The 15,619-nt window shown below is 37.8% G+C and overlaps 1 protein-coding gene and 1 long non-coding RNA gene across 13 annotated transcripts in view; one reads left to right on the top strand and one right to left on the bottom strand.

Annotated features, from left to right (window-relative positions):
* IMMP2L (inner mitochondrial membrane peptidase subunit 2) overlaps positions 1 to 12,518 on the bottom strand; it is a 406,378-nt gene extending 393,860 nt beyond the window's left edge. For 2 of the 12 annotated variants that reach the window (XM_086887108.1, XM_086887111.1), the window contains exons 1-2: positions 11,168 to 11,285; positions 1,884 to 2,021 (exon numbers count right to left, since the gene is read on the bottom strand). In XM_086887108.1, coding sequence (XP_086743234.1) covers positions 1,884 to 2,018 — 135 coding nt within the window. In that variant the 5' untranslated portion in view covers positions 2,019 to 2,021; positions 11,168 to 11,285. Of the gene's footprint in view, positions 1 to 1,883; positions 2,022 to 10,543; positions 10,904 to 11,167; positions 11,286 to 12,408 lie in introns of those variants that run through there. The other 10 variants (XM_086887109.1, XM_023930482.2, XM_086887106.1 and 7 more) reach the window with 8 other exon arrangements.
* On the top strand, positions 11,289 to 13,726 carry LOC111931797 (uncharacterized). The gene is made up of 3 exons (XR_015286289.1): positions 11,289 to 11,375; positions 12,191 to 12,303; positions 12,822 to 13,726. It is a non-coding gene; the product is annotated as an uncharacterized LOC111931797 (long non-coding RNA).
* Positions 13,727 to 15,619: the final 1,893 nt, after the last annotated feature.

Genomic DNA, 15,619 nt, shown 5'->3' with positions numbered 1-15,619 from the left:
CAAATATTCCATGGATAAGCCACAGTCAACTACGTGCTCTTCAAGTGAGTAGAGAAGCAACACTCCAAAACAATACCAGAGCACTCTCAAACACTTGAGACTGACTTCAAAGAAAATATAAAACCAAGGTATTAACCAGAGGGGCACAATGGACTTGTGGAGAGGGAAATCTAAGAAATTTATTTCCAGCTACTGAAGCAAAACTATTAAGCAATAATAGATGTCAAACAGAACACACTACATTAGAGGCAGAAAATATCAAACAATGAATGGCAATGTGGTATGCTACAAAAACCAACACCTCAAAATTTAAATGCTCAGGTCACACTCACTAGTAACAAAAGAAACCCTAAAAAACAGAAACAAACAAAGGCAGAATGCCAAAACCATGAAATCCAACATAAATATGCATCTTGAATGCTCCATGTGGCTCTAGATCTGCAAAAGAGGCAAAAAATGGGAACATGGAAAAGAGAGGAGATGTACTCATCTGGCTGATTTTGTACTTCTCTAGATGCTGTGCTATATATTTGGATTTCTGCTGTCTGAAGATAGTAAAAAGGTAGCAAAACTGTTTTTTCACAGTTTTCCTCTCCTTTTTAGTGCAAATTTCTGGCTCTGCAACTGCAAGCCCTGAGATTCTCCTCTCTTTCACTGGCCATCAATGATTTTCAGAATAACATCTGTGAAAAGGGCAAAGATAACGTACATTACACCTAGCTTTTGGCCTTGGATTGTAGAATTACTGGAGTAAGATGATTTTACTTTCATCCCTGTTCTTTATGTGAGAGCTGCCTGCTGAGGTTTCTTGACAGAGTTTAAACATCAGATTACAGACTGCCACAAACAGCACAATGCCACCTTGCCATCCCTGCCTCCCCACCACATGCTTTTTAGAACATTAAACATAAATCAGCCAAGTGCAGGATCAAGCCTAAGTTTTTTAGCCTATGTGTAAATTCTGCATAATTCAAACTCCAGCAGCTGGTCTTGATTTCTGTGAAATCCCTATTCAAGGTTCTGAGCTTATCAAGACCATCAGAAAAGAGAGACTGACTTCCAAGAATCAAATCATTATTCTCTGCTAATTGGAACATTGCAACATTCAAACAAAATACATCATAGTTATCAGCAGTGATGCATACCCATGCATATATCATATGCATCATATGCATATGCATCATATCCAGTGCATATGATTTCAAATGCAAAGTAACAATATGGAAATTTTCTATCTACATTAAAATACAGCTTTTTCAAGATCAAATAAACAGTGAAAACAAAATCATGTTCATGAGTATTTATTTATCATCTAAATGTTACACATTCTATTTATATTTACTTGCTTATGCTGCATAAACATTCAATATAACCAAAGTAAAAACAGTGAACTAATACCTACTTCCTGATAAACATAAGCAATAATAGTAGGTTCATGCCACTTTCAGGATTCTTCCCTGCAATGGTGCCATATATGTTCATTAGTAAGAACAAGTAGAACAAGAAACAGTTTTGCCACATAGTTGGTTACTATAATGTAGCCACTAAAAATTAATAAAGACTCTCTGTAAGTCATCAATTCAATCCCAAGAGACAAAAGATATAGCTCCAAATATTTCTAAATGTTTATGAAGATATCAAAATAATCTATCATTATTTCTCCATATATTTTCCTTTTACTGACCCAGAATTTTTGGAAGTCTTGTTTTCAAAATCTTTTCTTTCACATGACAAAATACTTAACAAAGTAGAAATTAAACTATTCCATACTAGACCATCATTTAACAACATGTGAGGAAAAATATGTTTTTCACCTTGTTATTATCAGTGAAAAGCCACCTTTCAATTTCCTGACAGACAAATGGTATTTCCAGCAATAATACCTGCATTGATGCTCCTTCCACCCTTGCAACACAGGCAACTCTATCCAGGAAAGTCACAGTTACAGGAACAGCAACAAAAAAACCTTTTAAAAAGGCTTTAATGTATTTCTTCCCCAAACCCTGAGCCTGTGCCATAATCTGAAAAACATAAAGGAAAGAGAAAAGTTGTTATAAAACAAATTTGAAGTAACATCAACATGTAGCAATTCAACATGGAATAATTAAAAATAAATTTATTATCTGCTAGAGTCTCACAGTTTCCAGAGTGAAATAAAAAAAGAGTGTACACATGAGAATGGAAAAAACCCTAAACCAACAAACCACAAACCTTCATCAGATTTTCAACATCTATTCTACAGAACAGAGCTTAATACTTCATATTTACCTTGTAGCTAACTTGAACATTTCTTATGATTCTGTGCTAGGAGAAGTACTTGATAAAAATTACTCAGTGTGGCAGGTAAGCAAGAAACAAAGTGATGCAACCAGACAAAATGTAATAATGCATTTTGGAAAAAAGAAGCATTGCTAATAATCTTCTCTCCATACACTAATATTTATTCATTTTTCACCCCAAAAGTTGTATTGGGTTAAACACAGGAAAGCTAGTTGCAACACATGACTTTTTCTTTATTAAATATTTTCACAAATGAAAATGCACAAATTCATTATTTCCACACTGGTGGTAACTGCAAACATAAAATCTATTCAAATTGTCACATATATCATAGGGACACACCGTAACACAATGACTCCTTATTCACCACTCCATCACAAAGTTGAAAGTATGTTGGCAGGCTAAGGCATCTATGTAATGACATATGGGATGATTCCACTCCAACTCTATGTATTATCCTATCTCCCACCTATTTATTTAGCCCTGAACCACTGAACATGCTTGGAAAATACCTACAAAGTGCACTGAAACACCAGCTATTTGACTGTATTAGCTGTACCTCTGAAAAGCAAGCTGAATATCCAGGTACTGCTGCATAGACTCAAGCCTAATTTAAGTAACTGTAGTTTCATTATAAGAAATGCTGCCCTTCATCTATTGAAGGTGACTTTTAGATTGCCCCCTTTTAAACTGCTGCTTCCACCTAATGAATCCTTGGTAGATCAGCTTGTGTTTATATTCAAGAACACGGAGTTATTTTTCAATGAAAATAATTAAAAGCATAAATATATGCAGTTTCATTCAATCCTCTTACAAAGTATTTAAAATCTCACAATATAATAATTTTTTCATTGTTACATTTTCAGAAACATGGAAGTGATGAACTATTTGTATGCAGAATATAAACTATATCACTCTGATGAAATAGTACTGAAGGTAGTATTTCTGTCACAGAAAGACCTTAATTCCAAAAACGATAAAACTTAGAAAACTCAGTTCTAGAAAGTAAGCCATCTGCACATTCTTTACTAGAATTCTTTATAGATATTAATAGCTGTGCAATGACAAGATCTGTCTTCTAAGACTACTACTTCTAACATTCACCTTCAAAAGGTTTTAATTATTTTTTTAGGTGGAAATATTTCATCATCTGTAACTTGTTCATAAGTTTAAATTTTCATACTGGTAATAATTCAGTCACTTTCTTCCTGAACATTTCATGAAAACATTTTAAATCTGCATCAACTGCTTTTACAAATAATTTGAAATAGTTGTGAAACAGATCAAAAACTTCACCATTTCAAGAAAAAAGCTATAAGGATTTACTCTCAGATTATCATTTAAGAACTTGTTATTAGAATCAATCCACCAAAAGAGACTATTGCCTCTATCAGCAGAGTTTTGCCTTTGGAAAATATGCCACATAAAAATAAAATCTCTAAAAATCAGGGTTTTGTCTATTTTCAGAATACAACATTGCCTACATCTTAATATCCTTCTCTCAATCTATTTACTTTGAACTTTGCACCTTGAGTTTTGTGGCTGGAACTGTACTTCTCTACCATGAGGTCTGGCATGTCAGACTTCCTCCACTCTAACAGCAATCTCAGCCACCAAACACCATTTTGAGACCTTATCCTCAAATATATTCACCATGTTCCCTAGGGTAACTTGATCAGGAAAACATTGTCTGACACATGCATCACAATATGGCTGATTTAGGAATAGTTTTTAAAAATTCAGAAATCAAACGTTACTTCTCTTAAAATTCCTCCGAGTCAAACCTCTTTTTCATTAATAATGAAACATGAATATTCATCACATTCTTTCTACTAAATCCATGGACAGATCTTGTTATAAACTTCTTGCAGAAGCCCCATGCTAGTATCTACAGAAAAATCTAGAATCCGAAGAGAAGTAATTGGTCAGACAATCCACAGGAGACCAACCATATGCTTCCTAGAGCTACAAGCTAATTAATAGTGACAGAGAATCTAGCAGTCAGGTTAAAACTGCTAAGACAAAATGTTTCATTCTCAGTACATCACTTGGACAAGGCAACACCAGACGTATTAAGCAGCTGTGGTCAACACTGGGAATTAAAGCACTACTTTTGTGGGTTTGAACACATGTAGCATTACATGGCACAATACAAAAAAACACAAGGAGAAAAGCACCAGCAGTACCCCTACAAGCAATCAACTTGCAAAGCTACCAAAACCAGCAACAGCTCATTTGCTGGAGGACTTCTCTACTTGCCCTGAATTTTCTCCTCTCTTCCCCTCTCAGTAACTAATCAAACCACTGGTTTCATCATCCCTGTACACCAAAATGATGAATCCTTCATTTATACTGATGTACTACATTCTGAACTTTTCCTGGTTCCCCACTTCCCACAGCAAAGGACAGCTTCCCCCATAACACAGACTGAGCCAGTCAGCAGAAGCTTTTCTTCCCTAAAGACGGCAAACATTCGCACACACAATTCAAACAATTTAAGAACTATTTAAAAACAATCCATCTTTAACCTAAAGTCCTTTTATATAGTGAAATATTTCCAACACATAAGTAAGTTACTACATGTCAGTAGCTAACTTAACAGAGCACACATTTTTGCCAGTTCTGTTTCATAAGATTCCCCCTCTAAAAATGCACAGACAACACACAGAGTTGCCGTGCAACTGTTGACAATACATATGACATATATTCCACCACCCAGCTGCCAGTAAATGGGAAGTTACACCTCACTCCTTCCATAGGAGGGCCTTCAAGTTGTCTTGCACTGCCACAGAGGAAGAGCTGGACATAGGCAGCAGAAAGTTTGCAGCATTACCTTCTACCAGTAACTGGACATGTGAATGGATATTCATCAACTGATAAATAATGCTGGATTGAAATATGAAGTGTTATCTTTTCTTCTACTTTGATTGTCATAGGAGAAAAGAAGGGAAAAGAGTAATGATCAGCATTTATTGCAGTCACAAGAGAGAATTGAGGGTGGTAAAGGGCAGACACAAAAATGACCCTTAAAATTAAAAGAAAAAATTCTGGTTGGAGTTTTTTTGTAAAGAAAACGTAAGATACCCATCACTCCTGAAGATAATATTCTACTCTTAGAAATTCCTTTAACATCTGTAAATTTTCATATCATCATGTTTCTCGAGTGAAATTCTGAGATACAGTGAGTGCATCATCTGGTTTATGATGTCAGGTTTAAATGCATGTTAGTGAGGCAAGCAAAGTATTGTTTGCTGAAAAAAATAATTTCCCTAGCACATGTTTCTGGATCTCAGACCAGTTTGACACCTTGAATTCAAGATCAACAAATCACAACACTTAAAAAACAGGGGAGAAGAAACAAAACCAAATTTAAATAAAATAAAATAAAATAAAATGTTTTAGAGTTGCAGATGTATACACTTTTCAGCACCTGTAAGTTACACTTGGTTTAGGGAAAAAAAACCACACAGAAAATTCAGTAGAAATTATAAACTTCAAACCAACAACCTTGAAAACTTGTTTGAAATGAAAACATGGACAAGAAAAATCCAAGATCAAAAATGCTAGCATACAGCAGGTCAAAGCATTAAGAATTTCACATTGTGCAGCTCAGAGATTAAGGCAGATGGAGCACAGCATTATCCGGACTGAAGTATTTGGTGCACAAAAGGTCCAGGGATTATAATGAGCCTCTCGTGGGTACTACAACATATGGAGCAGAGATGCTATTTAGATAGCTCTCTATGTATAAAATGTTTATTTTTTCTTACACTTGCCTGCACATTAGAAGACACTGTTTATCAAACAGCCTGCAGAAAAACATCAAGTAATTCAGAAAGCCCCAGGTTACAATATATTTGCAAACCCAGGTACTTAAAAATTACCCACAGAAGTATGATAGGAAAAATAGCTGTAAAAACAAGGCATTAGCAGTCATCTGTAAATGAAACAGAATGGGTCCTGATGTGCTTCTACAAGAAGACATGTGAGGGAACAGGAAGGAGGGAATCACAATCTATATGCAAAATAACTACCCCACGAAGACTGCTACATTAGTGTGAAATGATCTATTTGATCTTGTTCAGGAATTAGTAGCTACATGATATATAGTTCAAGAAGCCATTGAAACAACCAACTTCTCTGTCAATCAAAATATGCATTTTTCTATAAATCAATGGTATCACACTAGAATTCAGGATATATGGTTTCAAAATAAAGACGACTTTCATAACAAAAAATACCACAACACATGAATAAGCCAAATTTTATTGTGTCCAATGAAACATAAAACTGAGGACAAAAGCTTTTGTTTTAAGACTGGTCTAACTTGAAGATGAGGTTTTACCTGGCTTAACAACCATGACTAACAGGATACTGCTCAGTAGAAGAATTTGTGTGATCTTTTTAACACATTCTTTTTCTACAATCTGTCATGGTACAAGGCCAGAGCTAAATACTTCCATGCAGCCCAACTCTCATTTCCCATTTCAGTCATACATTTTCATAACTTTTATATTACAGTGATTACAGTAAGGGTACAAGTATGCAGAGTTTTTAGTAGGGTGATTTAATTCACATATATTTATATTTAATTCATATATATTTATCACATGATGGTGATGAATGCCACAGAAGAATCAAAATAGACTAGTCCAAAAGTTCTCAGTTAAAATAATCAGATCAGTGCATTTTAGTTTTCATTTAAAAATCCTACCTAGTTCCAGAAAGAGCTGTCATTTATCCTTCAATAAAGCCAACTCTGTCCTGGTATTATTCCACCATGGTGGTAACATGTCTATTCAATTAATGTATTTATACTCTGCACAAGTTTTACTCATCCTATTCCTCCATCAGATTACTCTCCCTCTATCCTCTAATATACAGACATTATTGTGAGTTTGGAAATGCCTCAGCTCATGGAAACTGTGTTCCTGAAGCAGCAAATCATAGCCTAACCTGCAGTTTCAGCAACTGTACACATATGTCCTGCTCTTTTTTCTTTCCTCTAAATTAGTCATTTTGTTCTGACACTCAGATGTTTTGCTTGTTCAAAATACAAAGCAGCAGATTTTGTTAGTTTCAGCTCCATTTTGTATCATTTCCTTATGCTTCTGCTTGAATTCAAGCAATTAGAATTTCCATGTAATAGCTCCCAGCCCTACAAAATACATTGAATTTTCCAGTATACACAATAAAGAAAAACAACAATAAAAATCCATTTTTCTAATCTTCTCAGTGCAGTAACATACAGAGAAGCTCCCAGAAGCAGACAAAACCAGATCAACCATAAAGAACTTTCAGCTCACAAACCAAATTGAAAAGCTTAAACTACAACAATCATCAACATAATCAGCTACAGATTTATTACTGCAGGGAAAAAATCAGTTTAATGTGGAACTGATTCTTCTTTCAATATAATATTACTATATCACATCACTGGGATCTATGTCATGTACAAAGGCTTAGTTGACATGTTGGTTGTAACTGGAGAGAAATTCATATTGCTTATTATTTCAAATTAATTTTGGGTTTCAAGTACACAAATTTTACCCTAATGGAAAATCTTGTATTTCCAAACAAAACATTTCACTCTTCAAATATAAGCAAAACTGGAGAAAATACATCTGTAGACCAAAGCTACTCTCAGCAATCAAATTAAAAACTAGCTCAGGATGGCAAGTAAACAGCCATCCCTCAATTCTAACAAGTTATTCCATTATCCACTTCACACAAAATCATCAAGAAAAGGAATTACAGTTAAAAAAAAATAGTAACTGTCATAAGTCAGATTTTTTTCCCAGCACTTCAAGCTTCAGATGTAATGAAATATCTTCCAAGTAGTATCACACAGGCAACTGGCAGAGAACAAGTTCTTCTTACATAAAAGTTACAATATTTGGGTTTATTCATGTTCCTTCAAAGAAACTAAAGATCACTAACATATACTATATATAAACTATAGATATAGATATAAATTATAGATAAATGCAAGTACTAAATACATCAATTTTTGGAACTCATTTGAGAGAGCAACATAACACATGTTCAGCTTCTTACAACTGAAAGTTCTGTGTTGCTTTCAGCCTAAGGATTCAATGCCTGCAATCAAAGTTAATTGTTTAAATTAATTTTAAGTGTCCTTTGCTGCTATGTTTTGCTCTCAAGTAGACTGCATAAATGAGGAGTTTCTTTGAAAGTTACTGAATTTGTAAATTATATTTACAGTAAACAATAGCATAACCTTTGAATTTCAATAAATTTGTACATTCATCTAGTCAACTCTCTGGATTCTTTCAAGCACCATAGGACTGTCATGTTAGTTGTGGTCATCCAGAACCAGACTTGGGCAAAAACAACAACAACAAAAAAAAGGGGAATATTCAGTTTTCACCAAAATATATAACTTTAAGTACTCAGAAAACATTCAATGATCAGCCGAAGAATAACAGCATTCAGCTTCAAGTATTAATATCATCAGAAACAAGCTCTTCTAAAAGGTGTTTCTTTTGGATTAAGAAGAACTAAATTTCATATGGAACAGGGAAGTTTCTTCTAGCCTAATGGAAAGTCAAACGAATACAAAAACAAATGAATAGAAGAAACAAGATTCTCAGCTATGAATATTTAAAGCATGCCCATATGCACTGAGTATATGAGGGCAAAATAATGTCTGAAAATATTTATTATAGTATGAAGAAATTATGCCAAGAGAAAGAATAGAAAATGCTTTTACTATTTGAAAGGTATTTTCCATTTTCAGCATACTTCACAAAAATTCCTAGTTCTTCCACAACTAATGTAAAAGCAGCTTTGTGCATCCTTGTTCAAGGCAGGAAAATTGAGACTGACTCCCTGACAGAACATTCCCATGAAACCCAGTAGTAAAACCAAATGAACCAACTATTTACTGTCTACTGTCTGGGGGACAGTAATAAACTAAATGTATAAACTAATACAGAAAATTATGCCTTCAAAAAAATAATTTCCTTTACCAAGTCATGTTTTATCGTTGAACTCTAGAGGTCACTGTGGGACTTGTTAAGAGCAGACCTAGTGTACTCCGTCATTCCCCACCATGCTGATTTTGAGTCTGGGATTTGTGATAACTTCAACTGCCATGTAAGCTTCTCACGTCTCAAGAATAAGCAAAACAACTTAGCAAGCATAAGGATACAGATTTCCAGAAACAGCTAGTATCTGTGGCACTCTAGTCAAAAAGAATGCACAACAAAATTACAACTATGACTGTGAAACCATTTTAATCTCAAAATTATTTCTAGCATACTTAAAATATTATTTCCAGGGATCTGGGTATCACCCACTACTATACCATGTGTATAGTTATTTACCACCAGTTTCAGAAGAAAATTTATTTTGGTAACAACATTCAGTTAAATTAAAAAACCCTGTAATTTTAAAATAAATTAAATGGAAGACTCCTGGAAAATCTTCCAAATACAGTAGTTAAAAGCATTGGCTTTCTTTTTACAAAAAGCATATGTATTCAGTTACAAAGCTGCATATTGGAAAAATCAAGTCTGATTCTGAAGTTTTCTAGAGAAATTATTTCATTTAACCTGAAAATCCTCAAGAGGTTCTGTTTTCCTAGTACCTTTTGTTGACAACTTCAGTTTTCTTCCCAGCTGAACAATGAACAAGTATGTGTGGCATATTTTTTTAGGGAAGAAAAAGGAAGTAAAAATGTGATAGTACAAGAGGGTTATTTAGAGACATAAAGCAGCTTTGCCTTTTCTGGTATCTTGGTGTGCTCAGTGAATTCCAGTTCCACAGAAGAATGGTATTTAAAAAAAAAATGTAAAACTTCTATAATGGAATACTAGATAATTAAAATATTTTACAAAGTTAGAGTCTACTTGCTGTTCAGCTGTGTTTTCTATCTAAGATTTTTGTTAGCTTCCAAGAAAATTTGCCTAAAAAAAGTAGGAACACCAGAGAAAGATGTCTGGGAACTGGCTGAATCTCTTCAGCTTCATGCATTGCAGCCTTTATGGGGAGGAGCATTTAACTAAGAACAGACTGTGTGATAAGCACCAGATATGGAAAAGCAGCCACTTTACGACAAGTTATATCATTAGAGAAAAAAAAAAAAAAAAAAAAAAAATATACAAATTCTCTATTAGATGTCCAGGATGTAGGGCATCAGGAAAGCCACTCCATCAGGATATCAGAATATAGCCATTAACAGTAGTCCTCATAGGACAAATACAAGATGTGAAAGAAGTTTAATAAAGCAGAAAAGTACTTTAAGTAAGAACTGCATTCAGTCCAGGACCAAGCGCACAGCACAAGTCCCAGCTGCAGACACGATGCCAATGAACGGGAGGAGAACCCCGGAGTCGCTCCAAACCCATTCCCCCGCCCAAGCACCATCCACCGGCAGCAGAGCACGACCGCCTGCCGCACCGCCTCTGACAGGCGGAGGATGCACAGACCGGCGGTGCTGGTCGCTATGGACTCTGCCGGTTCTTTTACATCGAATCCCTTCCCGCGGGAAACAGAGCTCTCAGTAATCGGAGGGCGAAGAAGGGAGGAAGCGCACACCGCACCGGCGGCGGGGAGGCAGGTGCCGGCGCCTCACGCGAGCGGCGCTTCCGCCGGCCCCGCGCGGCCCCGCCCCAGGACGCGCCGGCGGGGGGCGGGGGCAGGGGCGGGCCAGAGGCGGCGCCGCGTGCTGTCGCGAGCTCGCGGCCGGGCCCGCCGCGCGGCGCCTGCCTGTCCTCGCCACCGCACCTGCAGCCCCCTCTGCTCGCGCCCGTCCCCGCTCCTCCTCCACCAGCGGGTTCCCCTGCCCCTTCCCCGCCCCGGATCTCCGAGCCCGCCCGGCTCCCGTGGCTCCGCCCGGCTCCCGGCCGCTCCCGCCGCTTACCCTTCGCTCCGGTCCGCGGGGGGCGGGCCGCAGCCGGCCGCATCACGTGACGCGCGGGCGCGGCGCGCGGAGCCAGCGGCGCTCCGGAACGGCCGCCCCGGGCCGCCCTGAGGGGCCGCGGCTGCGCTGCGCCTCCGGCTCGGAAGGGCGGCCTGACGGGCTCGCCTTGTGCCACACACAGAGCAGGACAGGCCCTGCACGGAATAAGGTACTTGGCCTGATCCTTTTTCAGCCCCTCTAGTTACAGTTTGAGTCCCCAGAATCTTGAGGATGCTGCATTGCAGTGTCGGTGCTTTCCTTCACTGAGGATGGAAATTCACATATACTCTTGTGGCCATTTTTTGGCACTTGGACAGCAATAAATCTGGATATTCATATGTCATACTGTGAATTCTTAATATTTCAGTACAAAGCTGTTCTGTACCTTGCATATAGTGTAGCCCACACAAATGGGCATGATTTTTGTTCAGCCCATGACTTCCCCTAGAGCACACCAGATTAGATCGGGACTGGTGTCATCCACATTTGCTGCATACAGAGCTGGCTGCATTGTACTGGCTTCATGGATGGTGGCTTTCCTGGCCAGTCCAGATGGATACACCAGAGTTTGTGTTTTCATTCAGTGTTTATTTGTTTTTATCAGTTGCAGTAACAAGTGCAGGTGCCAGTATAGTCTGAAGCAGGAGGTTTTCCCACATAGTTGAAGTACCTTCAAGAGTCAATGGGCAAGTCCATGGAGGCAAAATTCATTACAGATTACCACACACATAGGAACTACCTCTGGCTCAGGGAGTTCCTAACTAGATACTGGGAGATATTTCTACTAGTCAGGCCATTGTTGAAAACCAATGTAAGATGACAGCCTGAGTCTGTGCAGTCAGATATTTGCAATTTATTGTTAAAGTGTTATTTTTAAGCTCGAGTATAAAATTGTTCATCATTGAATTGATCTTGACATTGAGGCTGAGCTACAAAAGTATGAATGCATAGCTGTCTGTAATCTGACCATGTCCTTTTTTACAGAGATAAAATATTTCCAAAGTTGTTGAGATAGGAGACAACTATCTTAGAAGACACTGTGGTAGAGTACTTAAATTGAACTGAAAGGCACACTTTAAGACCATTTTTAGTACAAGGTACATGAATTATGTACACATAATCTATAACATTTCTTGTTACACACTATTCCAAACACAACATGTCCAGCCTTCTATAAATCCAAACATTTTAGCAACGCTTACCGCATTTGATGCTTTGTTTTGTGGGGCTTGGGGATGGCTCATGGTGGTGGGGTTATCCCGTAGTCATTTTGTGTCTGGAATTGTCACTGCTGCCTTTCCCTTCGCCCCCTTCCCCGCCACGCCTCGGGTGATATCGCCAGGGGTGCAGGGGGCCCCGGGATCCTGCAGGGGTTGGAGCTGGGGCTGCTCCTTCCTTCCAGCGCGGGGGGAATTGGGGCAGCAGCCACGCAGCAGTGAGTGGATTTGACCTGAGATCCTATTGCCCTGTAGGGGTTTTTGTGAGTTGTTTGTTGATTGGTTTGTGGGGGTTTGTGGGCTTTTGTTGTTGTTGTTGTTTGTTTCTTGGGGTGGGAGTTTTGTTTTGGTGTTTTGGGTTTTTTTGGGTTTGTTTTTGTTATTTTTTTTTCCTTCAGCATTGCGACCAGGGCCTGCCGTTTTGCTTTGCCTGCTTCTGCTTCCCTTGCCACGCGGGAGCTCAGAGCCAGCGCGTGTGGTGCCAAAACCCAGGACCGAGAGAGCCTCCCGCCGGAGCCCCTTGCCCTCTGCGGCTGCTCCTGTGTGTTAGTTAGGCTCCGAGACTCCCATTCACCGCTGTCTCTCCACTGCAAGCCTGCTCAGCTTCTCCCTACTTCCCAGCCGTTTGAGGGTCCAGAGCCCATGTGTCGGGTGCCATGGGGACTGGGAGAGGGTCATATTTTCTATTTAAGGGAGGCTCCCGCCTTCCTAGGCAGACACCCATCTTTTAAACCAGGACTTGCTTAAAACATTTTCACGAAGAAAAACATAATTAGCTTTGGTGTGATTTTGTTTTCTGAAATACATGATTTGATATGTATCACTTGATGCCAACATATTTGCTACCCAGGGAAAACCAGTGATTGTTACCCTATCTCATTTGTTTTCCCTTGACACATTTTCAAATAAGCATTACCTTTAAAATCAAATAAGTCTTACTAACTTTGTTGTTGGTTAATTTAATGCATTCTTTAACACATTTGAATAGTGTGCTGTTTTTAAAATTCTGCAGGTAGGTTATCAGTGCATTGTGTAAAAATTAATAGAGTACTTTTCCACTGCTATCTACCATCTCTATTTTCATGTAAAAAATTTATTGTGAAACCTTCACTAATTGTTTACAAATATTGCTGCAAAACACAATAATGTCTTTTTAATTGTAACATTAGAGAAGCACCTTAAGGGAATGTGCCTCAATGTTTCCATGCACTTGAAGATGGCAATATGAAATAATTCCCTCTAAAACTCTAGCTGAAACTGTTTTCAGATTAAAGGTTTTTGCAATAAACTTCTCAAGATCAAATCATGGCTTATCAGTTCACTTTGAAATCAGGTGTGCACTAAGCAGCTAGCAGGAAATGCCCATTCCTACTCGTTATTTAGTGCAGATAAAGTGAAATTTATCAAAGCTGATACTAAAGTTCTGAGCTGCAAATGATGCATTACACCAATGTTTGCACCATTTTATTTTTCTTTTTTTTAATAAGTATTCCTACCACAATGGCATTGGTACCCAAAAGTAAATGACAAAGTTTTTTGATTTCAACCCTAACAAGGAGGTACTGAAAATGTTTTGCTGCTTTTATGCTTTGATGCATCTGTGACTGAAATAAAGAAAAAGCAAGCCCTTTTTACCCAGCTCTTCAATTACTTTTCAGTTGAGAGTACATTTAAAGCATTCTTGGTAATCCACAAAACTTTTGCACTACTGTATCCATTTAAAATATTCAACAGACTCTCAAACCGCAAGCTTTAAGCTAAAAACACATTTAGTTCCGTTTCCTCCAGGTTAATTTCATTTTGCATTTTCAGAGTACAGAAAATCTATGGGAGATATTCAAGACTGGCCATGAGTTAAAATCCTTACATTTGCAAATACATCTGTAGGGTATTTAAGACATTTTATCTTATTCCATATAGTAAAGGAACGAGTGTTTGAGTGGTGTTGAGTGTACTGCTCTGATAGAGTGTGTTTTGGAGGAAAACACTGGGCTGGATCCAGCTGCCTCAGAACACAGAAAAAGTGCAGTGGAAAAAGGGCACAGGATCAGAAAGTCTGATTGTTTAATGGATATTTCAGATGAACACTTTGTATAGTCCAGCTGTGGCTTGAAGAACTTGTAGCCCAAGGGCAGCAATCAATGGTGTGGCACACAAGAGTGCAATAAATCTTAAACTTGCTGTGTACTGGAAAAAATATGATTGCAGCATCTTTAGTATCGTATTATTACACATCTCCATATCATTACATGACTGAGAACCTAGCTCCTGCTACCTTTAGCCATCACATACTATTCATGTTATGCCTCATATACACTGAAACACAATCTGGTCAGAATAAAGTAGATTTTGCTTCCAGTTGGTTAGGCAAGCCACAGAGCATAAAACTCTCTAGTGACCTCTCCATCAAGGAAAAAGAGAAGAATTAAAACATAAGAAATGTATTCCTGAAATCCTATCACGGGTCAGTGGAAATAGCATAATCATTGAAGGCCAGAAAATGTATCAATATATATCAATGATATATCAGTAACTTATAATTGTTAATTGTTAATAAAAGTTAATTGTATTGGATTCATAAGGAACAGTTATTACTCTCATATTTTTGCATGGGAAAGAAGAAAACAAACATGATTTGCAAAGTCAAGAGTCTGTTGTCAACATAGGTAAATTCTTGACAGGCTCATGAAAGATTTTTCAGTTCAGATTTAACAATTACAAAAAAAAAAAAAAAGAAAAGAATGCTATATCAAGGGGAAAAAAACCATTTCTATAGTAGACATCTAAAATTCTTATAACAACTTCCTAATATTCACCTCCCTGGTGTTTTGCTCACCCTTCAGTGTTTTCCACAGGTTTTTAGATGGTTTGGTTCAGTGTGATGGGAGTTGTTTGTTTGCTTTGACACCCCTGCAACTGGCTTTTCCCAGTTTCTCAGGTCAGTGTATTTTTAGCTGACCAACAGTGACTTGTTTACAACTCTGAAGTTTCCAGTCATCTTGCGCTACCCCCACTCCTGTCATTCCAACACTGTAATCCCCTGCATTGCATTATTATGATAAATAAGGGCATAAATATTTCATTCTACCAACTGCTTATTACTATGTACTATGGTTGTATCCCACAATTATATAAAATTACCAAAAAGTAACACACAGAAACATAGAATATCTCAATTTGAAAGGGACCCATAAAA

Source organism: Cyanistes caeruleus, chromosome 4 (genome assembly GCF_971803275.1).
Source record: "Cyanistes caeruleus chromosome 4, bCyaCae1.hap1.1, whole genome shotgun sequence".
NCBI lineage: Eukaryota > Metazoa > Chordata > Aves > Passeriformes > Paridae > Cyanistes > Cyanistes caeruleus.
Note: the sequence above shows the minus strand (reverse complement) of the source record. Positions and strands in the feature narration are given on the sequence as shown.